We start from the raw sequence: 26,624 nt of genomic DNA, 5'->3' as shown, positions 1-26,624 counted from the left end.
AAAAAAAATGAATTTTATGATATAATATTTTATTGAAATTATATTATAAAAAATAAATTATTTAAAAGAATTTGAGCTCACAAGTCGCGGTTCACAGTCGCGATTTAATGTTACACTTCATAAACACGACTTGTTTGTCAACGGCAAACGAGTCCTTGAGCCACGATTTTGAGTTTAAATATTTAAACTCAACAAATTCGGATCTCTTCGATAATTTAGTTTTCTAAACACCTCTTTTTTTTTTAATTAAAAATATATTTTAATTAAAAGATAAATTTTAATAAATTTATTTTAAATAATAAAAATAATTTAAGGAAAAGAAAAAGAAAAGGGGAGGAGACCGAGATTATTTGGTTTGTCAAATCTCACAAATCTTAAGCAAAACCCTTTCGTCGTCCTTCTCTCTCCTTCTCTGATTAATGGCCGTCTCATCGTCTTCTATTTCCTCCCACACATCCGATTCGGCCTCATCGTCGGACTCATCCTCGTCTCCGTACCGTCGCCGTCACCGCAACCGCCGAGACAGGGACAGAAATAAAGAGGCTCTTAAGATCCGGAAGAAGAGTAGTAAGTCCAACTCCAAACGGCGCCGTAAACGCCACCACTCCTCGGATTCTTATGATTCCTCCTCTGATTCTTACTACTCAAGGTTCCTCTTGGCAAACCCTAAATCTATTAGCACTCTTATTTTTTCTTTTTGCATATTCTTACCATTTAGATATTTTATGTTTCACGGGAGTTATCGATTTTTGCAATACCAAATTTTCTTCTTGATATAATTTCGGCATCCTCTGGTTAATTCTATTTTTTTTTATTAGCTACAAATTTATGCAATTTTTTGAGATAATAATTGTGTTTCTTTGAGTTAAATGATCCCTTGGGTTGGATTTTTAAAGAAATTTTACAAATTTTTAGTTGAAGCTAATTCTCTCTGCCAACCCCTTTCTCCGAGTTTTCATTTTTATGATGTATTTGTCTATTTTCTTGGATTTTTCAACTAAATACTATATTTTTCACAGCCATATATTTTCCCTTTAATTACTGCATACCGTAGGAATAATACCCTTTTTATTTAGTCTTTGAGTGTAACAGCGTAAACTGGCCTCATTCTTGTCTGAACATACTTCTGGAGTAAACATAGAATGGTGCTTCCTGTAGCTAGGATTTTTCAAAATTTATGAGGCAGAAAAATGTCATCAAAATTTTTGCCAAAGTTTAGTTTTATGTGCATATTATGCATTTACTGACATGTGCTGTGTTCTCGTAATGGAATGTGGTGTAGAGGCTTGGTAGGAAATGTCATGAAGATGCAAAATTATTATAAGCATCAACAGTTTTTAAGGATGTCTTTTCCCCACTTAATTCTAATTTGAAATTGGTGATGACTTCCTTCTTAACATTTTGTTTGTAGGAGTGACAGTTCATCTGACTGTGAGCATGAAACATCAAATCATTCAAGGAGGCACAAGAAAAAGGACAGACATAAGAAGGTGGTTGTTTAATTGTAGGGTTTTAATCTCTTCTCTGCTTGCTTATTGGTCTCATGTCATTGTTCATTTGCTTTCTAGACCAAGGAAAAGGACCGAAGTAAGAGTCATCGCCATAAACGTCAGAAGCACAAAGTTAAGGAGGTAGGCCACTGTTTTTCCATATAGCCTTGTTTGCACATGATTGTTTGATTAAAATGTCCTCAGTATCTCCTGGTGTCATTTTTCTGTATTTTTACAACACTCAGACCATCTGACTTCATTTTATTTCCTCTCAACTATTGAATGGTAACTTTATGTTCACAAATTGCTTTTATTTTACATGTACTTGAAAGTAGTGAATATTTTGAGTTACTCAGGCATTTTGTAGTCTAGATTTGATTTTAAATGGTTTGAAAATAAATGCATAAACGATTTATTAATATCTGAGGTACTTATAATACAATCTGCCTATCTTATGGTTGGCTCTTCGAAAATTGGAGCTGGGGTCTGTGACATGATGTCTGGGTGGTTGCTTGGTTGACTTGCCTGGATTTTGTTTCTGGCTCGGGTTTGTCCTGGCAATGGGAGCCATATATAGAAGCAGCAGGATGAGAGAAGTAGTAGCCCTGTACAGCTTTCTAAGGTATATCTAGTCTGTAATTTTCATCTGCACTTTCTACTTTTATATTTTTACATTTGAATAACGTTTATTATTTGCTTTTTACAGTTTTTAGGGCGTGACAAGGACGATGGTGTGCGTCGCAGCGCAGTTTCAGGAAAAAAGGTGAGTTTGTTCTTTTATGCGCTGCGTAGAACTTAGACTTATCTTCATAAACGGTTTAGGTACTTGTAGCCAGCAGTTCATTATCAATGTTTTTTTTTACTTTGTAGATCTTATTGAAACTTGAAAAATCAAAGGAGGACAAGGAGGCAGAAAGTAAAAGGAATGAATTGCTGAAATTCTTGAATGCTAGTTTTGATTGATTTAGGGGAGCTCTACAACAAGATTCTAAGATCAACTGTGTGAATCATCAGAATCATCTTGTGCTTCTTAGCTAAAAGATCCAATGTGTGTTGTGAGAGAAGATTTTCTAGAAGATTCATATCACAAGTTTATCCTGTATGGAGTCCTATTTATCATGAAAAATATAAACACTGTTAAATTAGAGTCGTGAGCCGTTGTGACATGTGAGAATTAGCAAGACTCACTATTGGTATGACATTGTATCAATTTGATGCTTATTTAAACATTACTCTCCGATAAATTACATGACTTTGATTATTCGAGTTTGAAGTGTCAATTGTGAGTCTTGGCATGCACACATGTTTTTTATATGAAAATTTTAATTTCCTTGTTTTCACATTTTGCTTGAATATTCTGTGTTTGTGATTTTGCGCCCTTGTTTGAGACCCAAATTTGTGTGGCAACAGTGCGAGTTGTGACCTTGATTTGGCACTGGCATGCACGGCTATTGCCTCTGTAGTTTTGCTTGAGCTAGAAATAGAGCTGGCCACTGATCTAGGTCGGTGGTTTAGGGTTGAATATTAAGGGATGGAATCAGAACGGGATTAGTCTTGGGCGATTTCAGCTGGTTCCACTGCGAAGTGGCTCTAGCCGGTTTCGGTTCCGTGCTGAATCGGCTAGAATTTTTTTTTAATTGAAAAAAAATCTCTTTAAAATTAGAGATAAAAAAAAATTGTAATATAATAATTGAATTAATTTTATTAATTTTAAATATTATATATTGTTAAATTAAATTGAATATAAATAAAAATTAGTGCATGCCATTTTTTTAACTTACAAAATGAAAGGGTTATGTATATGGACCCGAGCAGCAAAAATTTTTAAAAATAATAATAAAAAAAATTATAGTAGTATTGTTTTAATATGTCAAATAGAGATTATTGAGTATTTAAGCATTAAATTATACAATTTCTTGAGGGATAAATCTTTATTAGATGTGCAAGTGGTAGCATATGAAATCTTTTCGATTAATATCAATTGAGTGGTGACCTCAATAATAAACTGGAAATTGGGCAATTTGCAGAGGGGCCAAAACAAAATGAAATTCACAGAATTTCTGCAAAAGTACTTCAAAAAATTTGCTAGGCATGCATTTCTTCAGGAAGAAAGAGAGGATAATCATTGATAACTCTTTTCATAAAATAAGATTTGCAAGAACTTGCCTTAGATCCTGGTCAAGAGGTAGAAAAGAATACTATTAAATTTCTTTCCATCCAAACTAAGAGTAAAGAAATTGCAATTTCATTTTCTCTCATAGATGCCATCCTCCTCTTACATAAAGGTCTTGATATACATAGATTAGATAAGAGGGCAGGCAGGGTAATATACATAGATAAGGGGCTAATTTTTAGCCAAGAGATTGGTTATTGCTAAAGACACACTGCAAAGCTGGCTAAACCTTTTGTTCATATCCGTTAATGGAGGTGCAATCTCTGGCTTTGCCTTGAATCCATCTTCACATGACTCTACATCTGTCATGGCAGCAGTGACCCATGTATTAACATCGTTGAAAGCTTTAGAATCCAAACCTACAATGGAGTCCTCGAGCTGGTCAATTGCATCTTGGTAGATCTCAGAGCAATCTGAGAGGCATTGCTGGATGAATTCATCTGATTTTGTAGTAAACAATTGGGAAATGCGATTGTATATTTCACCTCCATTTAATCATGTCGTCTTTAATGCAAATTTGGCTAGGCTCTGCACATCGTGTACATCAGTTTCAGGGGCTTATCCTAGAGCAGAATTGCATAGTTCTTTGTACAAGGTTTGATCACAAGTTCTGGCCACCAAATCTGAGGCTTGGTGAATAGGATATGCAAGAACAAGGTTTAACAAAAAGAAGATTGAGAAAGAAATAGTGGTTATCAGAAGTTTAAGATGGTTTGTGGTCTTAGGTTTTGGTGTTAAAAAGAAATGGATTATATTGTTATTTGTTAACCTCTCATCCACGAGAGAAAAGCTTGACCATCGAATCGAACTTGCTTAAACGGTCTGTGTGGAAAACATGATTTTTTAAAGTTGGCAAAGGACGGCTCCAAGTGCAACCTCTAACAATTCCCAACATTTAGCCTAACAATTTAACTGCAATGCTTGTTTAAGTGCAATCATGACCAAGAAGAAGCATTATAAGTAAATAAAATAAGAATATTAAAAAATATATTAATTTGTTTTTATTTCTCAAGAAGCTAGAGAAATGGAAGGTATATTGCATAGAATGGTGAATGTGAATGACAAAAACATGCACCTAGCTGAGAAAGGGGAAGGTCCACTGATACCATTGCTCCATCGATTCCCAGAACTCTTCCTGGCACCATCAGATTCTTTATTTAAGCTCGCCTGGACTGTTGCCCAATCTTAGGGGCTATAGTGACAGTGATGCTTCAGCTTAAAGCATTAGCTATAACTGTCTCCACCTTGTAGCTCTTATTGATCTTGGAGTAGCGCAAGTGTTCCTTGTGGCAGATGAGTGGAGTGCCGCTGTTGGATGGTCAGTGTAGACATGGCCACGGTGAGTTGGTTCCAGAGCCAGACTGGAATCGCTCTAGTTAAATTGTAATCCATCAACTGTTTATAGGTCCAAATCGAACTTTTGCAGATGATTCCTACATTACCCAACTTGACAAGATTTTAGCACTTAACCAAGAAGTGAACTTTGTTTGCTACTTCAGAAATTCTTTTAATGCATTTGGTGTGTTGAAGATGAAGTTGTAATAAATGTTTTGTGTTCAACTATTGCAAAAGTTAACAATTAATTTGGCAGCAGGAACCAGGGGAAATTGAAGCTGAAATAGCAAGTGTTGCTACTGCAGAGCTGCTGAAGAAACTCTGGAAAATTCAAATACCAGTTGCCTATTATTTGCCTAAAGAAAATGCAATTGAAATCTCTCAAGAGAATCCGGCTACCTTGCTTACTGTGGAAAATTTTAATTAGAAAGGCTTCACTAGAGGGTTGAACTGCTACAGAGCTTTGGAATTGTATGTTCTACCCGAGATCCTGTTACCTACAAAAATCATGTCTCCATTAACCTTGTGTTAAAAGTTACAATCTGGCTATTGCAGGAACCGGGAACTCACAGCCTCATGGACTGAGGTGACAGTGAAAGTTCCAGTGAAATTTACCATCTATTTTCCACCTTGTTACTCCAACATATCCACCATCTTCAGCAACTTGGCCCCATTTTTCCGATCACCATAGAGTATATGATGTATGCTTTAGGCGAAATTTTGCCATAATTTATCGATTCACCAAAGAAACCCTAATTCACCATTTCTTTTAAGGCTCGGATTTCCACAGACTAAGGCAATAGATATAGCACTCTACAAAATAGGCGATTGGCTAAGAAACAAATTCATTATCGACAGCTGCTGAGAATCCCGATGAAAAATCTTTGTTAAGCAACACGTTCTCAAAACTGAGCAGAGATTCACTACTAATGCCAAAATACAAACTAAATCTCACAACTTAGCAGAGATACAAGTCTATTGATTCCAGGTGTTAAACAAAGCAAGAATTTTCAACAGATCTTATGACTGAATTCCATAGAAAACAGCTACCCATCACACTTTAAAAAAGTCAGAAAAGTGTAGATCTAAAAACACATAGCATACCAGGGTGTCAAAATGAAGTATGATTGCCAAATGTAAAACAATTCATGCTGGTAATTGCTAACCCAAGGGGAAATAACATAAACAAGTTCCAAAGGCACCTAAAGTCCAGCAAAATTTGGGACACAATAGTCAGATTTAAAACAACTGCCTCACAATATATAAGTAAAAACAACTCAGACCCTAAATCCCCTGCTGTTCCTCCTTCCTCTAGCTCTCTCAAACTTCCTTCCCTTTGATCTCACATATGGTTTGGTATGGCTGTGTGGCACACCAGGAGCTGGGCCAAAATGTTTCACAGCTTCACGAGCATTCTTTGGACCTCTTAGGAGAACCTACGTAAAAATAATAAGATATAGAAACACTAAGCTATCAAACAATAAAAAGAAACTCATAATTCATTCAGCACGAGTACACAAGTAGACACAATAGTTGCCACAAGATGCTGTAATTATTCACAACAAAGGATGATGATAAATAGAAAAATAAAAGCAAAATTCATTGTCATGCAGAACTTCCTATTATTTATTCAGTAAACAAATGAGAGAATTTGCAATCCACAATTTATTATAGGATGCTCAATAACCAATACAAATTTCAAGGAAACTTCAATTTCAGGACTTGAGAATGAACAGTAATTATCCAACCTGTATCACTCATAAATCATCATAGGTCACAAGAAGAAAAATTGAAAAAAACTGTTAACAGATTCCCAGTCAGGAAGCAAAAATTACTAACAATCATGTATAACAGTATCATACAACATGATCAACTTGACACCAGATCAAAACTCACATTACCAATACAGTAACACACATGAACATTGACCGTAGAAGTAATATTGAGAACTCAGTCCCTTAGATGTTCATAAAAATTTGCGATCATCACCGCAAATCATTACAGGTCTGTAGGTTCATCATTGCTCAATAGTCTTCCATCTAGATTAACACCCAATTTTCAGTTTTTTTTTTTTTTCAAAGAACATTATAGAGAGGTAATGTAATATGGGTGTTTCAAGGCAATGCCAAAAACAACAACAAAAATTCAAATAGCATTCAAAGATCTTAATCAAACCCAACAAACAAAACTAAATCTAACAATTTATCGAATACTTACGTTTCCAAAAACATATAAAAACAAGGAAAAGGAGTATATACCGTGTTCTGTCCCAAAGGAGCTCTCAAAGCAAGCTGGTCAAATGTCAGACACTCTCCCCCAGCCTTCTCAATCCTGGCTCTTGCTGTCTCTGTGAACCTCAATGCAGTAACCTTCAATGCTGGAACATCATAAACCCTGATATCATCAGTCACTGTCCCCACAACCACTGCAATCTTATTCTCCTGTATATTAGAAAAAGAAAACCACACAAATAAGTCTAACATTTAAACAAGATCAGATCTAAAAGTGAACCGTACATGGATGGATAGATTAAGATTGCACAAAGAAGAGAAGCTAACCTTTCCTTTCATGAAGGTGATGAGCCTAGACAGAGAAAGAGGAGGCTTGTTCACCTTGCTCATGAACAGCCTCTTCAAGATCACTGCGTTGAACTTACTTCCGGTTCTCCTTACTAGAAAGCGGTAGAGCTGATCAACAAACGTGCAATCAATCAATCATAGAAAGCATAAAATGGCCATTCACATATACGGAGACTCAAAATGTGTACCTTGACGAGAAGCTTGAGGTAGATATCATCGGATTTGGGGGCTGTCCGCTTGGTCTTCTTGCTCTTACCTCCTGCTTTCAGATCGATCCCCTGAGAAATGAGAACAACAATTCACATCAAATTACAAGGCAGAGCCCGAGAAAGCAACAAATAATATACATAGGTTGGCATAGAGGAGAAGAGGGACCATTGCTGCTTTAAGAGAGCTCTGCACGTCGCTGCTGCTGTGAGGTTTGGAGAAGGAACAAAAATGAGCCTAGGGTTTTGAGGGGCTTTTATAGGTGGAATTGTGAATGCGGTGTTAGAGTCCTCCAGAAATTCCAATTGGATCTTTGGGCTGATTGGGGGCCGAACATGGGCTTCCAACCCAAACTTTAGCCACCAATTGAAAGGATGGATCTTATTATTAAACAGATAGGCCTTACCTTCTTCTTGTATGGTGCAGCCGCCTCTTAACCATGCTTGTCAGGATTGGAGAAATTATATTATGTATAGGCTATTCCATGTATTAGAAGCATACATGAAATGACAAAAAATTATAGAGTAATAATTAAATTATTTTTAATTTTATTAAATTTAATTTTATTTATGTCCTAAAAACAATTTTTATTTTTAAAATATAACTACCTTTCATGATTGATTTGTCATCTCTTTATCCTTTTATGATTGGTTTACCATCACAAATAAACTATATAATTTCTCATAACCGAGACATAGATCAATCATTCAGGATTTTATAATATGTGTGAATGAGATACACTTAGGGCCAACTAAACTTGGAAGCCAACACAAAACCATCCCCTTAAATTCTGGAAGGAAATTATTAGAGCCATCTCTAACAAGGGCCCAAAAAAATAATTGCCCCTCCCAATTAGCTTTAACTTTTAGTTAAAATTTCAGTTGAAAAAAAAAAAAAAAAAAAAAAAAAAGCCTCTTTGCTTTGGCAGCACGAAGAATAATCACTACTTCAAATAATGTTAAATCAAAACAATCTCCTCATCAATCGAAACCAATCACATAAGTAAGTTAACTGGGCAAACATCCTGGATTTCAGAACACCCACTGGAAGGGGAGTTAAACTGAAGTACAGGAAAAGGCATAATAACCTGATTAAGGGAAAAATCTTTGAGGTAAAAACAATATCTGTAATGTTTATAGGGAAACAAATAAAGATAACCGAACAAAAATTTACACAACTCCTTTTTGCAACATCTACAAGACACAGCTGCAGTGCAAGCATGATGCCAATAAACTTAACTTTCTTTGTCTTGAATTTAGATGTTACTGCAGTTGCTCTTGGCAAATCTTCAATCTAGACGCTCCATCTGCAAGATGCAGCTAGTTAATTAATAATTCATATTTCCCACTATTACCAGTCACATCGTGTCAAATCAAAAGTAAACATATAAAGCGCAGCTACATCAGAAAAAGAACTAAAGTGTGACATGAAAATCTGGAACACATCAATACAAGCATAACAAGTACTACAGGATACAGGCATTTAATGTGCTTCCTCATGCCAAACTATTTTACTAATTTAAATTCTGAAGGATAAAATGTTCCATAAAAGAATGCCTATCTTAGTAGCAACTATCACTATTGAATTGAATAACATAAAAATGGAAGTTGGTAACATTTTAAGGCTCATGGATGAACTAGAAGCACAAGATTTCACAAGGAACTACCTTCCACAGACCATCATTCAGATAATGCATGTTGTCTACCCCAATTCCTTTGTTGATTGCCTTTCTGTAAACAAAAAAATATTCTAATTCATTGCTTTGCCAATCAATACATAAAAAGAAAAAGGAGGAAGAGGGGTGGGGGTTGAGGAGAGGGATGAGAGAGAAAACTCATTGCTACTTGTCTATTTTGCAAACATCAGCAACAAGAACCTCAATGTGCAGTTCTGACATATAAAGACCATAATGCTCAAAACAAATCTTCTCTGTTATGAATACTAATAAGGAGATTAAGGGGCTGTAATTATATGGTGAAGAGAGTAGAATAAGAAGATGTAGTTGAGATGAGTGATAGCTGTTATAGTTGTTGTTATAGTTGTTGAAGTAACTGTAATATTTGGCTAGAATAGTTAGTAGAAGAGATGTTGTATAAATAACTAAAGAGTTGTAACAGAGGACTATCCAAGAAATATCAATATTACAGTCAATTCTTCTCTCTAATTCTCTCGATTCTCTTCTCTCTAAGTTCTATTTCTCTATTTCTACCTTCTTCTCCTATTTTCCTTCCCCTTTCTTTCTCTATCTCTCTCTAATTTCTGCTCTTCTCTGGAATTAAAAACCTGCTTCATAACATTCCCCTCCTAATGTTCACATCATATGCAATGCAATGGTGACCAACTGCATTGCAATTGTTCACAGCATGATCAACATGGTCGCCAGTTGGATTTTACTTACAATAAGTAATGTTCAACAAGGTTTAAAGGGCATTAGAGAGACATTTTGGTGAAATGCCACTCTTACAGTTATCTGTTTTTGCTGACTTCACAGAACCATTTAGCCATATAGTTAGCAAGTGAACAAGGCAAGTGTAAGAGGACAATGGCCTTAAAACCAAATGGCATTTCTACTGCCTTGCAACAACCTGAAATATTATATTAGTACTTCAAGACTGAATGGCACGTGATAGCATATTTGATATATACTGGCTAAATACATTTTGAATTCAATTTTACCATCATAGTAGAAACTTTTAACCATATATTTAGCCCAATAATGAAGGCAAGTGTGAGAGGAGAATGTGCTTAAAGCCAAATGTCATTGGCCATGTCTAGTGACAAGAAGAAATATATTAGAAAATTGCAGTTCAATACTGAATGGCATTCGGAATTATATAGGATAGGAAGGACTAGAAAGACAATAATCCCCACCCATTCATAATTTTAGGTCTTTGCTTCACAATTATGTCATGCTCGTGAATTGTTTCAACACTCTTCTCGGGGTAAGTGGAAAAACAGCTTTTCCACAGTTAAGTACATCCAAAAGTTTGGCACCACGTTTAATTTAAAATATCATGATACAATATGTTAGACAATAACTTACATGTCTTTTGCTGACATTTTTGTAAAGCCAATCGCAAGAGCATGCTGTTTTCCTTCAGCCATTATAGCCTGAGAGTGTTCAAAACTACAAATCAGAAATAAATATAAATATTTATGGTTAAAAAAAAGAGAGAACAGCATTAACTACTCAGGCAGCATATCAAAAGGAAAAATGAAACCCCCTTAAAATATGAAAACAATTTAACAATCAAGAAATATTCGAAGCAAAACAGAATACAATTCATACCACAGGAGTTTCTGCTTCCACTTCTTCATTCAAAGCACCACCTGGAGATGTAAGTCCAGGACACATTATGTTTGCACCAGCAAGGACAAATTTTATTGCACCCCTGTCTACTTGTAACTTTTTCATTATGTTTGGATCTGCAAAACTATTAATTTATAACAATAGATATCGTGGGGGCAAAAATTTACATTAAAGAGTATAACTACCAAAAAAAAAAAAAAAAGAGAACAATATTAAAGAGATCTTTACGTTAAACAATAATAAATTGATGAACAAAAAGTGATGAACTTTTAAGGGCTTTGTATCTTAAACATCCCATATGCCCTAAGTCCAGAGACAAATGTTGTAGTCTGACACTCAAATCAAGAAGAAATGTATAACTTCAACTCCTCAAGAATAAGTCGCCACCATAAGTTTACTCTTCTACGTTGCTCATCCTAGACAATAGCGTAGAAGTTCATAGCACCAAATTCCTACTGATGCAGAAGGCTCCAAGTAAAAAATGGTAGTTAAATGCATTAAATAAAATCCATGACTACTGAGAAACGGTGATACGTGGAAGCCTAATTGAGAAAGCATACATCACCATGACTACTAAGAAAATTTTTTTTCTTCCCAATGCCAGAACATAATATAAGACCATATACTACAGGACAATTGCATAATGGTTTCTCCTTGTCATCCAACCGGAACTGTTATCTAAATACATGAGATAAAGTAATCATTTTGGCAAAGAAGCGCATTACATTGATGAAGAAGTCGTAGGGTAGGCATGTAAGGCCCATCACGGACATTAAAAAACAGGGGGACATTGTTCACCATCACCAGATTCAGATGATTCTGACTGCAAAGAACCGAAATAATGAATAAAAAAGCAGGAGACTAACAAATCAATTACAAAAAAAATGAGAAAGATAGAGAGAGACAGAGAATTAATCAAACCATTTGGCGACAATTAAAGGGGACTTCTTTGGAAGCAAATCTTCCAAAACAGGTTCAAGTCCTGGGTACTGCACTAGAAGTGAAAATTTTTGCATCAATTCAAATGTACGTAAGAGAAGAAAGAAATTAGAGTAAGAAATCCTAACCTCATCTGCAATACTCTGTCGAATTTTTCGCTGCACAGACGCCTTAACTTGGTTCTGTGAGGATACATCTTCATACGAAAACCTAACAGGCACTATATAGTTAAAAGCATGCCCAGCAACACAAAATCGAAAGCAAAATCCCTAAATCAAATGTCTAAATTGTTCAGAGATGACTTACTTTTTGAACATTTTGGAAGTGAAGAAGTAGAAGACGAAGAAGATGACTGAGGGTTTGTATCGATCTATAAACCTTCTGTTCTTAACAGGGAGCTTTGAGTGGAATTAAAATTAGCGTACATACAGGCGCACGTTAGCCCTGCGTGCATATCAAGCCACGCATTTTTTGAGATAAAATTATTGGGCCTATACTATAGAATATAGATGTTTCAATGGGCCGGGCTGGGATAGTGTTACTGTTTATACCGGTCCAGCCTAATGGCAGTAACATGGCCAGGCTACTAGGATGTTTTTGGGATTTCGACCCGTCAAATGTTGAATTGGGTTTCGTCCGCAAAAGTCCATTGATCATTTAAAGCGTTTAAGGATCCTAAATGTATATATGGCCAGGCCGACTTGCCAAGTAAAACGTTGCATGCCGAAAGACGGCAACAAAATGTTACAGAACAATTGCATAGTGAATGCAGCAGAAGAGCGAGGCTGAGCATGTGTAATTTTTTTTTTTCCAATTCTCTGCTCGAAAGCTTGAATTGTTGGAACTGCACAAAATTCTTGGCTCCAATAGAAATTTGCTTATGGATTTGGGGTTGGGTTTTGCGTTGATGTTGTTGATTTTTTTGATATGGTTGCATAGGTTGAAAAAGTAAGCTAAAGTTGACACAGAAAAAGAAGGGAGATTTTTTTTGGCAAGTAGACCCTGAAAAGATGCAGAGAAATAGGATATGCAGATACACAGATAGATATGGTTTGTTTTTCTTTTTCCTGTGGCAGTAAAGAAAAGTGAGAGAGAAAGAGAGACAGAGTCCCCACAACCCACCTTAGCCTTCTCTTTTTCATTCTATAAATTTCCAAAAGCATCATCTTTTACATTGTAGAATGTTGTAGAAGTAATACAAAGTTTGGACACATATGAAGCAAAGACAATATGGTACTGTGACTGAACCCAGGTACCAAAGGTGGATGCATTTTGAGGGTCACTTGTGATTGTTTAATTTGCCCACTTTCCTTTATGGGATCACAGGGCATAAATTTCTTAAGAATTTGTTTGTAATTACTGTTAGAATTACTAATGAAAAAATATATTTTTTTAAATATATTACTTAAAAAATATTAAAAAATTAATTTAAAATTAAATTTAAAAAATTTTAATTCTAAAAATATTAAAATAACAAAATAAATTTTTAAATTATTTTTTTAATGACATCGAAGTATATATTTAACGTTATAATTGGAGCTGCAGTTTTTAGCCTCTGAATTTAGTGTAAAACACACAATAAATTAATATTTATTTTCTTAAAAACAGTTTCAATTTTTTTTATCTCAATGCCAAACAGACATTAAACCCTAACGTGAACTATCCAGTCTGCTTAATCCCTTAATGAACTCATTTTTCAGATAAAAAAATAACAACGATAATAATATCAGACAGTAATTCCTGAATCCTTTAACTTTGGCTTAATAAAGTATAAATTCCATTCTGTTCAATTCTGCAGTGCCTTTTTTTTTTTTTTTCTCTCTCTCTCTCAAAGAATTATGCGGTGCTTACTTTTTATTGTAAAGTGCAAATCCTGGAAAATCATAGGCCTTAGAAATAGAGATTACAGAACTGCATCCGTATGAAAAATCGGTCCTTGCTCTAAATTTGACAGGAATCCCTGCCTTTTCGTCTCGATTTTTTACATCGACTTTTATATTAATATAAAAATTTATTTTTGTATTGTAATTTTAAATTATTTGAATATAAAAATATTATTTTATTTTAAAAATATATTTTATTATTTAATTTTATTAACTATAATATATCTACCATAATTGACAATAAAATCTATTTATTATATATCAATGAGACAGGGATGAGATGGCAAAATTCACTCTTTCTCATATGTCATCCAAGAATAATGGTTTTAAAGAAGTAAATCTAAATATAATTATTGAATTCAAATAGAAATAAAATTTTTCCTTTGAGAGAGAACTTTCTCTATAGTTTCGTTGTCTCTTTTTCTAAGGTTCAATCTCCCCTTATCGTTTTGCAACCTCCTGTACCCCATTTAGGCATCTCTAACCCATGTCTTAGTAATGGGTTTTTCCTCTCCACCTCTAGGTGGAATTGTGAATAAATAAAATGAGCAAGTTTTGCAGTAAAATACAGTGACATTTTGGAGAGGGATTCTTTCGATCTACCTTGTTGTAATATTGCATGCAAGAGCTTGGTCTACTTTGGGTTATTGCATGCAATTGCTTTTTTCTAGGTTTCCTTGTAGCAGGAAGGTGCTCATGGTAGCTTTAGGAAGGGCATCTGTGGGGTTATATCGTCGATCTTAGTCTTCTCCACTGGTCAATGAAATGGTACTAATTTTGAAGGTTCTTGGGGTCCTCTTTACTATTCTTAAAGATAAGGTTCATTGAATAGCTTGGGGTTTTTGTTGCCTAAATGGGTTTGTTTACATCAATGGAAGCCTTCTTCTTCCAAATAGTAGAACGCTGAGGTGGTTGAAGATAGCAACCAATGGTGCTGCTGTGGGGATGATTCTCCTTTTTCATTCTACATGGCTAGGGTTTTTTGGTTATGCGCCTTGGGACTTGTCTTATGCAAAGCAAAATTGTATGGGCATCATGCTTTTACCATGTTTTTGATGACTTGGGCCTACTTTAATTTCATGTGTTTTTAGGTCTAAGCTTGTACAATTCTCCCACATCCAACTCATAAAAAAAAAAAAAAAAAAAAAAAAAAAAAAAAAAAAAATAGATATAATTAAGGGTTTTGGGATTGGGAGTTATTATTTTAATTAGTATGAGGTGTTTGGATGTTATGAGAAATTGATGGAAAAGAAAAAGGTAACAGTCATGACGAAGAAGACATGCAAGACTGAATGGGTCGGTTTCGTTTCTTTGAAAATTTTCCATTAGCAAGGATTAGTGGAGCCGGAAAGGCAAAGATGGAATCTTGGCAGCACAATGCGTAGATTATAATCTCATATTAATTATAAAATTCATTTATTGTAAAAATTTTAAAAAAAAAAATAAAGCATAATAATAATAATAATAATAATAATAATAATAATAATAACATTATTTTATCTTATCAACAAACTTTTTTTTAAAGAGTTAATCTAATCATTTATATAAGCTCAGAATAAAGTAAATTAATACGTAATTTACTCAGCACGCCTTCTAAATTTAACAAAATTGAGTCTATAAAGACCTTAATGTATTATTTATCAATTTTCATGGTTTGAAAATTGTCTTCTAAATATTTAAATGTTAAACCAAATGGATTTATTTTACCTGATAAATAAATTCAAATAATTAAAAAAATATATAATCTTTTGTTTCTCACCTAAAAAATATGAAAAAAAATATATATATATTTTTTGAGTAATTAAAACTCCAAGGATATAAAGGAATTGAAAATAGCTTTTGAAGGTCATCAATGGACATTTTATGATACGTATATATTTATGGGCAATCATTGTGTTTATCAGCTTTGAATTAAAGGAAACCAAAAGAAGATAATTAAAATTTTATTCTTTTGGTTTTGTGGAGAACTTGATTTGATGATAAAAAGGGTTAAAGCTATTACGCAACTCAAGATGTGTCAAACAAAAACCTGCTATATTTGTTGTTGAACATAATGTGAGAACGCCTTTTAATAATATGCTTTAACAAAAGTCACTTAAAGTTTTTCTTTCCCATGCATAATATATTAAAAAATTTTATTTAAAAGGATCGTTTAATTTAATAATTTAAAAACTAATTTATAATTTTATTTATTAATTATAACTAAGACAAATAATTAAATTTAATAATTAAAATTTTATAAGAAATTAATTTAATTAATCTATTTTAATCAATTTTTATATTTAAAATAAAAAAATATTTTAAAATAAATAATAATTAAATATAATTACATGAAATTTTAATTAACTTCTGTAGTTGTAAATGATTTATTTTAAAAGAAACCTTTCTCTTTCTGCATTGGAATCCAAGCAAACTTCTGACTTTTATTAGGTTCTTTTCCTCTAATATGGGATTTTAACATTGCATATGCTGTACCAAGAAACTGAATCTGCTTCGTGATTTATATAACATGGAATAAGAGAGGTTGAAATAAAGCACCTAACTAAGAATATTAGGCTCACATAACACAAGCACTTAAAGTAAATATATCAAAGAATATAATTAGAAGAAATTAATTAAATATACATAGAACCTGATTCATCATTAATTCCCATGAATATTATTAGGCTTACTCACCATAGCCAAGGATTTAGGGCACATCAAAGTGTAATATATCTGTGTAAAAGAAAAGATACATAGAACCTGATTGCATCAGAGGCCATGAAAATTCATTTATAAAGGCAAGCATATATGTTGTTCAGATTCTGAAATTACATGCAGTGCAGTAATTTTCCTCTCAGAAGCTATATATATATAAACTAAGAAAAGAAAAGCCTGATCATCAGCTTATTTGTAGAATCTGATGTAAAGTGGATTAATTAGTATAGAACTGACAACGATTCAGCAGATTGGCTATCTAAAATTCCTTTTTGTAATGTTCTTATTTAATTTCTAATGTGAAGCTCTTTCAGGATCCTTGTAATGCAAGATCGATCTTCTCTTTGTACTTCAGTAATTAAAAAAATGGGTAAGCATAGTTCGGATTTCAGAACTGAGAAAATTATGAAGCAACTTCATATTTAACAAACAAAAGATTTCTAAAGCGAACTGACGAAAAATCCGAACTTTATCCACCATTTTAAAATTGTCTGTGTTTAAGCATTCGTATAATTAGTTTAATGATATTATTATAGGGGTTCTTACTCATCATCCACAGAGATTTTGCGCCTAACCCCGCATGATTAGTGATTGAGATTAAAAGAAATCTCTCGGGTCTCGATGAATATATATATTATTCATACGCCACGACTAAGCAAGAAATGCTGGACACCATTTATGGATTAAAGTACAGAAGTTTTTCTCAAATAAAAACAATAACGTTAAGCGTGGATAAAGCAGAAAATTCTTGATTAAATTTGATTAATTATAAATTTAAGACGTAAATATGAGTAAATTTTGTTATATATTTTATATATTAAATTTATAATAGAAAAAATTAAATAAAATAAGAGTATGAAAATAATAAATATTTTCTTATACATTTATTCAATCAGCCATTCAGCCGTGCTTACCTTTTCAAGTTGTCCTAGTTAATGTTTTGATGAATCTCGTACTTCCAATAGGATCTCTAGTTAAGAAGCTTAAAGGAGAGATGGATACCAAGAATATAAGCAGTGCATGAAAATTCGAGAGCAGCATAATGACGAAGATGCTTTAGATTTTTCTGAGAAAAGGAGGCATGCATAGTACATATACCTTTTCTAAAAAAATAAGTTTCTTTTTTTAAATTAAAAATTAAAATGCTTAAAATATCAAGAGTTTAAATATGCATACGTGCACATCTTGAATGGATTTCTTTTAAAGAGCCGTCCTTGTCACTTTTGGTTATTGAATATATATAACAAAACTGATTTTTATTTACTTGAATGAAATAACAAGTAAATATCTTAATATGAACTTTTTTTTTCCTATTTTCCTTTTAATTTGATTTTTTTTGTTAAAAAAAATTTAAGTGAGGGAAAACTTCTCTAATTCAGAATTAAAATATATTATTAAATTTTTTAAAAAATTACAATAAAATTTATATATCAGTTTACTATAAGAGAGATAATTAATAAGATTTGAAATCTCAATCTAAACAAAGCATTTGAAAATTGATCTTTATGTTGTTGTTCATGAGGGGGTGTAATGGGACGAAAATTTTTGTTCATCATGCTTCCTGTTGGTCTTAGCTTGCCAATATTTTCATTAAAAGCTTGCAATAATCAGAGAGAATGTCATTCACTCCCAGATGATGCAAAGATATTAGCGTAGCTATGAATCGTGTATCTTTTATAGAATTTCATAAATATTATTATATTTATATTTTTTAATTTTTTATTGATATAATTAAATAGAGATTGAACCCCATAAATCTAGTGAATCCACTCCGTCTTCAAATCTAAGAAAATTCTCCATTAACCGTATCAATGAGTTTGGAAAGTGTGTACATAATTAATGGTTACAAGTAAAAACAAACATGATGGAGCCTATCCACGAAACGACAAGATGAGCATTAGCTCTTATCCATTAATCGTGCATGTTACAGGCAAAAGCCAATACAACTAAGTACAATTGTTTAAATATATATCTTTTTTTAATGCACATTTAGGTTATTTCTTGAGGGAATTGAAAAATAGAACCTTAGCCACAATTTTAAAATAGTCTATAATATATATATATATATATATATATATATATATATATATATGAGAACTCTTTCTTGGTTTCTTGAAGCAGGTGCTTACTCATCATCCACAAATTTTGCACCTAACAATGCATTATCGATACTTGTGATCAAAAGACGGTTCACGTTGAGGGAAGTAATAAGAACTAACCAAGAAGTAGTGCTGGACAGTGGACACCATTTATGGATATAACCGCAAAAGTTTTCTCAAATATATATATATATCTTCTGCAGTGTATGGAGACATAGAAGACCCATGCACAAGCTCACAAATCTATAAATGAAAGAAAAAAAGAAAAAGAAAAAGAAAAAAAAGAAAGAAATAAAAAAAGGGATATTGAACAAGTGGCTTCGTGGTTAATTTTAGGTAAAGGAGAAGCAGGATTATGGAATGATTGGGTCCCTCCTTTTTTTCTCTCAATTATTTATGTTCATCTACTCTCTAAAACCAATATCCATGATTGAGTTTAACATTGTAATTGATTATTGTGCATCCTTATTCCTGCATTAATATGCTTGATTGTTAACACGATTAATGCATTCAGGAGTCTACATGGCAAGATTCTTCAAGTGTTTTTCTGTATTATTTTTAATTTTTATAAATTTCTTTTATATATATATATATATATATATATATATATACATTGGCTTCTACTAGAGTTCAAATTTAAAACCTCATATTTTTGGAAATGATTCCACTACCATTAGAGATAATAATAGATATAATACTCACAAAAATTATCTCGAATTAAGCATAATATTATTAGGAGTTTAATCAAATTGGATATTCAAAAATATTTGATCAGTTGTCATTTTTGTATATCTCTAAGTTAAAACTTATTGATTAAATTTTATTTTTTTAATTATATGTATTGCGAGATAAACATTCAATTATTAACTTAATATTAATTATAATTTTTTAAATCTCTAAGTTAAAACTTATTGGTTAAAATTTATTTTTTTTAATTATATATATTGCGAGATAAACATTTGATTATTAACTTAATATTAATTATAATTTTTTAAAAGGAAAAAAATGATGTCATTATTAGGTTTATATCTTTAATTATATAGATTGGAGACAAATATTTGATTATTTACTTAATAACCAATTAAATAGATTTTAAATGGATTTTGAAGTTAGGTAAAAAAAAATAAGACAATTTTCATATGATAAACATGTGTATTTCTGTTGGTTACCATTTTTGGCAATGTTGATTAATCAAGTGTTCAAGGCTTGAGTGGTGAATACAAATTGATCCTTTCAATACATGGAAATCAAATCATAACCAGTTGGATTCTTCTCATGGGATCAGTGAAACTAGAAAGATTAGCTGGGGATAAGAGTTCTTCAAAGGTCCACGAGTTTTGCTTAATTGGAAGCTTTTAGCAATTCATCGCCGGTGAAGTCTTCTTAAAATCCTGTAGAGCCCACCTGTTCAACAACTTCATTTGGTAAATTTATTAATACCATTAAAAATTTCCAAACTTCATTTAGACATTCATGGTTCATCAAAATTTTTAATCATTTGATTAAATTAGATGTTTTTAGTCACATACTCTGTATTACTAAATGAAATTATAGAAGACTTGTCACACTTTACTCCTTTGTAAGGCATAATATGATCCCGTAAAATACCTAATGAATTACCGAACTTCACCTACCGATAACTCATTAAGTAACTTACAAGGGATTTTAAAACAATTTTCTTAGTTTTATAAGTGGTGAGCATTTTCTAATAGGTATTAAAATCATTTATTCGAAGATTTAAAACTAGTAAAAATTTTTATCCCATTTTATTTTTCCATAAATTTTATAAAAATTTCAGCAGAGTACCATCTATATTTTGAGAAAATAGTTCTTCAAATACCTGTAAAAAACACTTCCAAAAATTTATCTCAACAACTTCATCAATTTCACAACTATCCTAAACAATTTCAATATCATTTCTCAATTTTCAAAATTCAATAATCATCAAAATACTACCAATTAATTTCATTCAAATTAAAACAAAATACTTCCATTCATATTTCATTAAAGATAAAATAATTTATATACATCATTACAAAAATTTACATTAAGAGAAATTCAAACTAAAATTTATTACAAGCTTTATACAACTCTATACAACTTTGTACCACTTTATACAACTGCTTATAACCAATTTTACATGTCCATACAGTTACATACATTTACATACATCAAAATAGTTTTTACATTCAGGGTATAAAATATACCTGATAGACTTCAGAGAAGGTAGCTCCTCAATCCTCAGCAGCTCACTCTGCTACTCCTCTAATCTCTATATCTGCGACAGCAATAACAGCTATCGCTGAGTACTAGGACTCAGTGATGCACAACATACTAAAATAATCTTTATGCGGAATTTAAATCATATTTATTCAAAAATTAAACTGAACATGAAATATAAATTCAAAACATGATTTATAATATTTTAATCCAAATAATTTCATTGCAAAAGTCTCAAAACAAATTTCATAAAAACACACAGTTATATCATGCCATTCGAAACAAATATAATCTCAATAGCCAGAGGCTAAGGAGAAGTCACATCACAAGGCTAGCTAGCTCAAATATATGGGAACCCATTCTTTTTCTTCTTCTACTAGCACACACCTCAACACTTCAGCCAGAGAATGAATCAAAATTCGAAACTAATTTCCCCCACTAGTCATGCTAGTGACGTGTTCAAATATATGGTCATGACACTGTGATTTCAAAACTTATTTTAACAATTTACTAAACATTTATTGCCATTTCAAACATATACAAATAAACTTTCAACAATTCAAAGCAAAAGCATAATACACATTTCATGCACTTTGTAAATGAATTTTAAAGCATATTGATGTTATGCACAAATCTTAAGCTAGTTGCCTCTTGGCCTTGACTCAATCCCTCGGGTTCTTTTTCGGTATTCTTTTCCACTGAAACACACAGTTTTACAGTGTTTCAGTAGCATAACTCATTATAAATCCAAAAATAAATTCAAATTCACTTATACCTAGCTTTAATATGCTAAACTTGGCATTCTTTAAATTTTGAATTTCGGGGTTACTATTCACGACACTATTCAAGTCAATTTGTTGACTTTCTAAGGCTTAATAGGTATGGGAATTCCAACTTCACTCACATACCACATTTTGGTTACTAAATTTTTTTGTTTCAGTTGTTTACTCAAATTCTAAGTCTTTTAGACAAATTTACAAATTTTTATTTTTGGTATCTTATGTTGCACTGCTCCATTGATCATGTTGCTGTTAGAATTTGGCTAAGTTTTCTTCATAGAAATTGTTTCTTATTCTCTTAACTTTATTCTCCAATTTGAATCACTTCATTTGGAGTTTTGTAGCTTAAGTTATAGCCATTTGAATCATGGCTGCCGGATTGGACTTACCCAGATTTCTGGGCAAATTTCTGGTTCTAAGTTTTAGGTCACCAACTTTGGGTGACTAAATGACTTGGTTAAGGGCATAATTTGTGTTTGTGTTCTTCATGAAAGTTTTAGGTCTATATCTCAGCTTTCCACTGGTAAAATTTCAAGTTATTTAAACCTGCCTAGCCTAAGTTATGGCTAAATGAACAGAATGGTCATTTTTGTACAGGTTAATCTGGATTTGATTAATTTGTTCACTAGGTTTTAGTCACTTTTTGGGCATGATTCCTAAATGAAAAATGTGTCATTTTGTGTCTAGTTTCATTCCCAATTGGCCTCACACCAATTGGGCTTGTAAATTTTTAGTTTTGGTCCCTAAAAGGGACCTTGGTCATTCTGCTTGCATACTGCCCACATCCAATCCGAATCTAAACCTAATTCTAACACTTCCAACATACATCAATTGGTCACAAATGACCATTTCTCAACTCCAACAAGGTCAAACACATCATTTAACAAATTTTTATATTTTTGTCTTCTAAACCCTAGGTGCCAAAATCCTAACTATACTAATTATTACATTTAATTAATTCTAAGCATACTAACATCACTCCATCACTCAATTAAGCTTCCTAACATAATTAATTGAGCTAAAACACTTCAAAAACTCCTAACCCCATGGCTGCCAAATTCTCACTCCCATTATTCAAGCATAGTTTTCTTTATTTCTAATGAAATTTCATCACATTTAAACTTAAATTCATGCATTTGATAAAAATCTAAGCTTGAAGTTACACTTACCTCAATTTGTGAATTCACTAGTTCTTCAATTCTCCACTTTCCTCTTCTTTTTTGTTCACTAGATGCTTGTCAAGATTCAAGAATAAGATTTACTTAAAGGAGTTAGAGAATTTATTTTTGAAAGCTTGAGATGGGTGTTAATGGTGGAAAGAAATGAGAGAATTGAGAGAGAAAGGGAGGGACGACAAGGAGAAGATGAGAGGACAAAAAATTTATTTTTCTTTTTAATTTTAACTTTATTTATGTCACAATTATCTCTAATTTTCATAATTTACAAATTTAAAGTAATTAGGTCATGCATGATGTCATACTCCTATTTTATTTTTTTTTTCTTTTTCCTTTACTTTTTTATTAGTTCTTTAATTTAATTTCCGATTCCGAAATTTTCTTTTTTTTGATTTTATTTGACAGTTAGGTCAGTAGTCAGCTCTCGGGGTTAATTGACCAAATTGCCCCTCGCCGGTTAGACCCGGTTTGCAAATAATTCAATATTTCTTCCGGATCTCTAACCTAATTGTTTGACTGACTTAACAATTCTTTTTCGTGATTTTCTCTTTTCCACTGTGTTCGCAATAGTCCTAAGGACCGCAGCGTCACATTTTACGGTTCGAAATTTGAGTTTAAATCGACTTCGCAATCCTTCCCGAGAAGGTAACCCATCACTGTGACTCTCGGCTCGTTTAAATTCTTATGTTCTGTTTTTCTTATTTATACTTAACTAATTGATAATTACTAATTATTTGTATTCAGGGCTTATCTAGTTGTCTTAAGTGTGGTTCTAATCCTCTTTATTATCCTGACCGACACCGATCACCGGAATAGTGAAATATACTAGGCTATGCAAATAGGGGTGTTACAATTCTCTTCCCCTTAAAATAAATTTCGTCTCGAAATTTTACCTGGCATCAGTCTCTAAACAGCTGTGGGTGTTGTCTCATCGTGTCCTCCTCTCGTTTCCAAGTAGCTTCTTGGCCCGAATTATGGTTCCACAGCACTTTCACTAACAGTATCTGCTTATTCCGTAGCTGCTTCACTTCATAAGCTAGAATCTCTATGGGTTCTTCCTCGTATGTGAGGTTTGGATCCACTTCAATTTCTTCCACTGGTAGTATATGAGATGGGTCTGATCGATACCTCCTCAACATAGACACATGGAAGACATTATGTATCTTCTCCAACTCTGGAGGTAGTGCCAAACGATATGCCAAGGGACCCACTCTTTCCAGCACCTCATATGGCCCAATAAAACGAGGACTCAGTTTCCTCTTTCTACCGAATCTCATAATTTTCTTCTAAGGGGAAATCTTGAGGAATACTTTGTCACCCACTGCATACTCAACATCCCTTCTCTTCAGATCAATATAGGACTTCTGACGGTCTGATGCAGTCTTAAGTCCATCTCTGATCACCCTGATCTTCTCCTCAGTCTACTGAACAATTTCGGGCCCAATCATCTTCCTTTCACCTATTTCATCCCAACATAAGGGAGTTCTACATTTTCTACCATACAAAGCTTCATATGGAGGCATTCCAATGCTTGATTGATAGCTGTTATTATAAGCAAACTCAATCAAAGGCAAGTGTGTGCCCCAACTGCCCTCAAACTCAATCACACAAGCCCGTAGCATGTCCTCCAAAATCTGAATTACCCTCTTAGACTGGCCATCGGTCTGTGGGTGGAATGCAATACTGAAGTTCAATCTAGTTCCTAGGGCTCTCTGAAGACTACCCCAGAATTTAGAAGTGAACCTAGGATCTCTGTCAGATACGATGGATACTGGCACTCCATGCAGTCTTACTATCTCATCAATGTACAACTTGGCCAATCTTTCTAAACTGTAGTCCATCCGAACTGGCAGAAAATGAGCAAACTTGGTTAGTTTGTCAACAATGACCCAAACTGCATCATGACTCTTCTGTGTCCTTGAAAGTCCCATCACAAAATCCATAGTTATTCTCTCCCATTTCCATTCTGGTACTGGTAGTGGATGTAACAACCCAACGGATACTTGATGCTCTGCCTTCACTTGCTGACAAGTTAGGCATTTGGAAACCAATTCTGCCACATCTCTTTTCATACCCATCCACCAGTAATGCTCCTTTAGCCCTCTATACATTTTTGTGCCACCAGGGTGCATGGCAAAAGGAAACTCATGTGCTTTCTTCAAAATGATCTGCCTCAAATCAACATTATTAGGAACACACATTCTGCCCTGGTGTAGCAGTAGACCATCATCTCTTATTGAGAATTCTGGTTTCTTGTCATGTCTAACTTCTTCCAACAGCTTCTGATACGTTTTATCATTCTGGGTAGCCATTCTGATCTGATCAATCAACACTGGCTGTACATGCCATGCAACTGCTGTCTACCCCTCATCATTAATTTCTAAGCTGGCATGTAATGATCTCAACTCATGTACCATAGACAAAGGAGTAACCCGTAGACTTGCCATAGTCTTACGACTTAAGGCGTCAGCCACAATATTAGCTTTTCCTGGCTGATAGTCTATCAGACAATCATAGTCTTTTATCAACTCTAACAATCTCCTCTGTCTCAAATTCAACCCTTTCTGGATGCCCAAATACTTCAAACTCTTATGATCTGTGTAGATGTAGCACTTCTCCCCATACAAAGAGTATTTCCAAATCTTAAGAGCAAACACTATAGCTGTAAACTCCAAATCATGTGTCAGATAATTTCTCTCATGCGATTTTCAGCTGGCGTGATGCATAGGCAATGACATTTCAATCTTGCATCAATAAACAGCCTAACCCACTGTGAGAAGCATCACTATAAAATGTATATTCTTTACCCGGTGTAAATAAAGTCAGGACTGAAGCCTTAGTCAAACACCTCTTCAATTCATCAAAACTCTACTGGCATTTATCCGTCCACTCTGTCCTAAGCAGCTTGGTCAATGGAGATACCAACATGGAAAATCCCTTCATAAATCGACGGTAGTATCCAACTAAACCCAGAAAACTGCGAATCTCCGTGATATTTCTGGATGGCCTCCAATTAAGGACAGCTTCTATCTTACCTGGATCTACCTTGTTGCCCTCTACTGATAATACATGCCCCAAGAAAGATATTTCTTTCAGCCAAAATTCATACTTCGACAATTTGGCGTATAGTTGTTTATCCCTCAAAGTCTGCACTACAATCCACAGATGTCTATCATGCTCTTCTGCACTTCTCTAATAGACCAATATATTATCTATGAATACCATAACAAACTGATCGAGGTATGATCTAAAGATCCATAAAAGCAGCCGGAGTATTAGTTAACCTGAATGGCATGACCAAGAACTCATAATGGTCATAGCAGCGGGTTATAAAGGCAGTTTTAGGAATACTCTGCTCTTGTACTTTCAGCTGATAATAACCTGATCTCAGGTCAATTTTGGAGAACACAGCTGCACCCCTCAACTGATCAAACAAGTCATCAATGCGGGGCAATAGATATCTATTCTTTATTGTCACCTTATTTAATTGGTGATAGTCAATGCATAACCGAAGAGTGCCATCTTTCTTCTTTACAAACAACACTAGCGCTCCCCAAGGTGACACACTAGGGTGGATAAAGCCCTTGTCAAGCAGCTCTTGCAACTGCACTTTCAACTCTTTTAGTTCTGTTGGTGCCATTCTATATGGTGTTATGGAGATTGGGTCCACACCAGGCATAACATCAATCTCAAACTGCACTTCTCTTTCTGGAGGTAATCTTGGCAATTCATCAGGAA

The 26,624-nt window shown here is 33.5% G+C and overlaps 3 protein-coding genes, 1 non-coding gene and 1 pseudogene across 5 annotated transcripts; 1 reads left to right on the top strand and 4 right to left on the bottom strand.

Annotated features, from left to right (window-relative positions):
- Positions 1-323: 323 nt before the first annotated feature.
- Positions 324-2,754, top strand: LOC110665170 (uncharacterized). Its single transcript, XM_021825183.2, has 6 exons — positions 324-649; positions 1,412-1,490; positions 1,569-1,631; positions 2,068-2,112; positions 2,197-2,253; positions 2,361-2,754. Exons 1-6 carry the CDS (start codon positions 420-422, stop codon positions 2,451-2,453), a joined length of 567 nt encoding a protein of 188 aa, XP_021680875.2. The 5' UTR covers positions 324-419; the 3' UTR covers positions 2,454-2,754.
- A 1,077-nt stretch (positions 2,755-3,831) lies between these two features.
- Positions 3,832-4,476, bottom strand: LOC110666148 (putative invertase inhibitor; annotated as a pseudogene).
- A 1,480-nt stretch (positions 4,477-5,956) lies between these two features.
- Positions 5,957-8,116, bottom strand: LOC110666149 (60S ribosomal protein L18-2). The gene is made up of 5 exons (XM_021826544.2): positions 7,953-8,116; positions 7,766-7,855; positions 7,557-7,685; positions 7,257-7,439; positions 5,957-6,434 (listed from the first exon to the last, which is right to left on the bottom strand). The coding sequence occupies exons 1-5, from the start codon at positions 7,953-7,955 to the stop codon at positions 6,276-6,278; spliced, it is 564 nt and encodes a 187-aa protein (XP_021682236.1). The 5' UTR covers positions 7,956-8,116; the 3' UTR covers positions 5,957-6,275.
- On the bottom strand, positions 6,943-7,026 carry LOC131180480 (small nucleolar RNA SNORD25). The gene has a single exon (XR_009149248.1). It is a non-coding gene; the product is annotated as a small nucleolar RNA SNORD25 (small nucleolar RNA).
- A 648-nt stretch (positions 8,117-8,764) lies between the features above and the next one.
- On the bottom strand, positions 8,765-12,491 carry LOC110665167 (uncharacterized). 2 transcript variants are annotated; one of them, XM_021825182.2, is made up of 8 exons: positions 12,340-12,491; positions 12,162-12,243; positions 12,016-12,083; positions 11,820-11,917; positions 11,074-11,210; positions 10,828-10,895; positions 9,451-9,514; positions 8,765-9,090 (listed from the first exon to the last, which is right to left on the bottom strand). In XM_021825182.2, the coding sequence occupies exons 1-8, from the start codon at positions 12,348-12,350 to the stop codon at positions 9,073-9,075; spliced, it is 546 nt and encodes a 181-aa protein (XP_021680874.2). In that variant the 5' UTR covers positions 12,351-12,491; the 3' UTR covers positions 8,765-9,072. The 2 variants fall into 2 exon arrangements, with proteins under 2 accessions (XP_021680874.2, XP_058002853.1); XM_058146870.1 differs by lacking the exon at positions 9,451-9,514.
- Positions 12,492-26,624: the final 14,133 nt, after the last annotated feature.

The sequence above is a fragment of the Hevea brasiliensis genome, chromosome 5 (assembly GCF_030052815.1).
Source record: "Hevea brasiliensis isolate MT/VB/25A 57/8 chromosome 5, ASM3005281v1, whole genome shotgun sequence".
Classification (NCBI taxonomy): Eukaryota; Viridiplantae; Streptophyta; class Magnoliopsida; order Malpighiales; family Euphorbiaceae; genus Hevea; species Hevea brasiliensis.
Note: the sequence above shows the minus strand (reverse complement) of the source record. Positions and strands in the feature narration are given on the sequence as shown.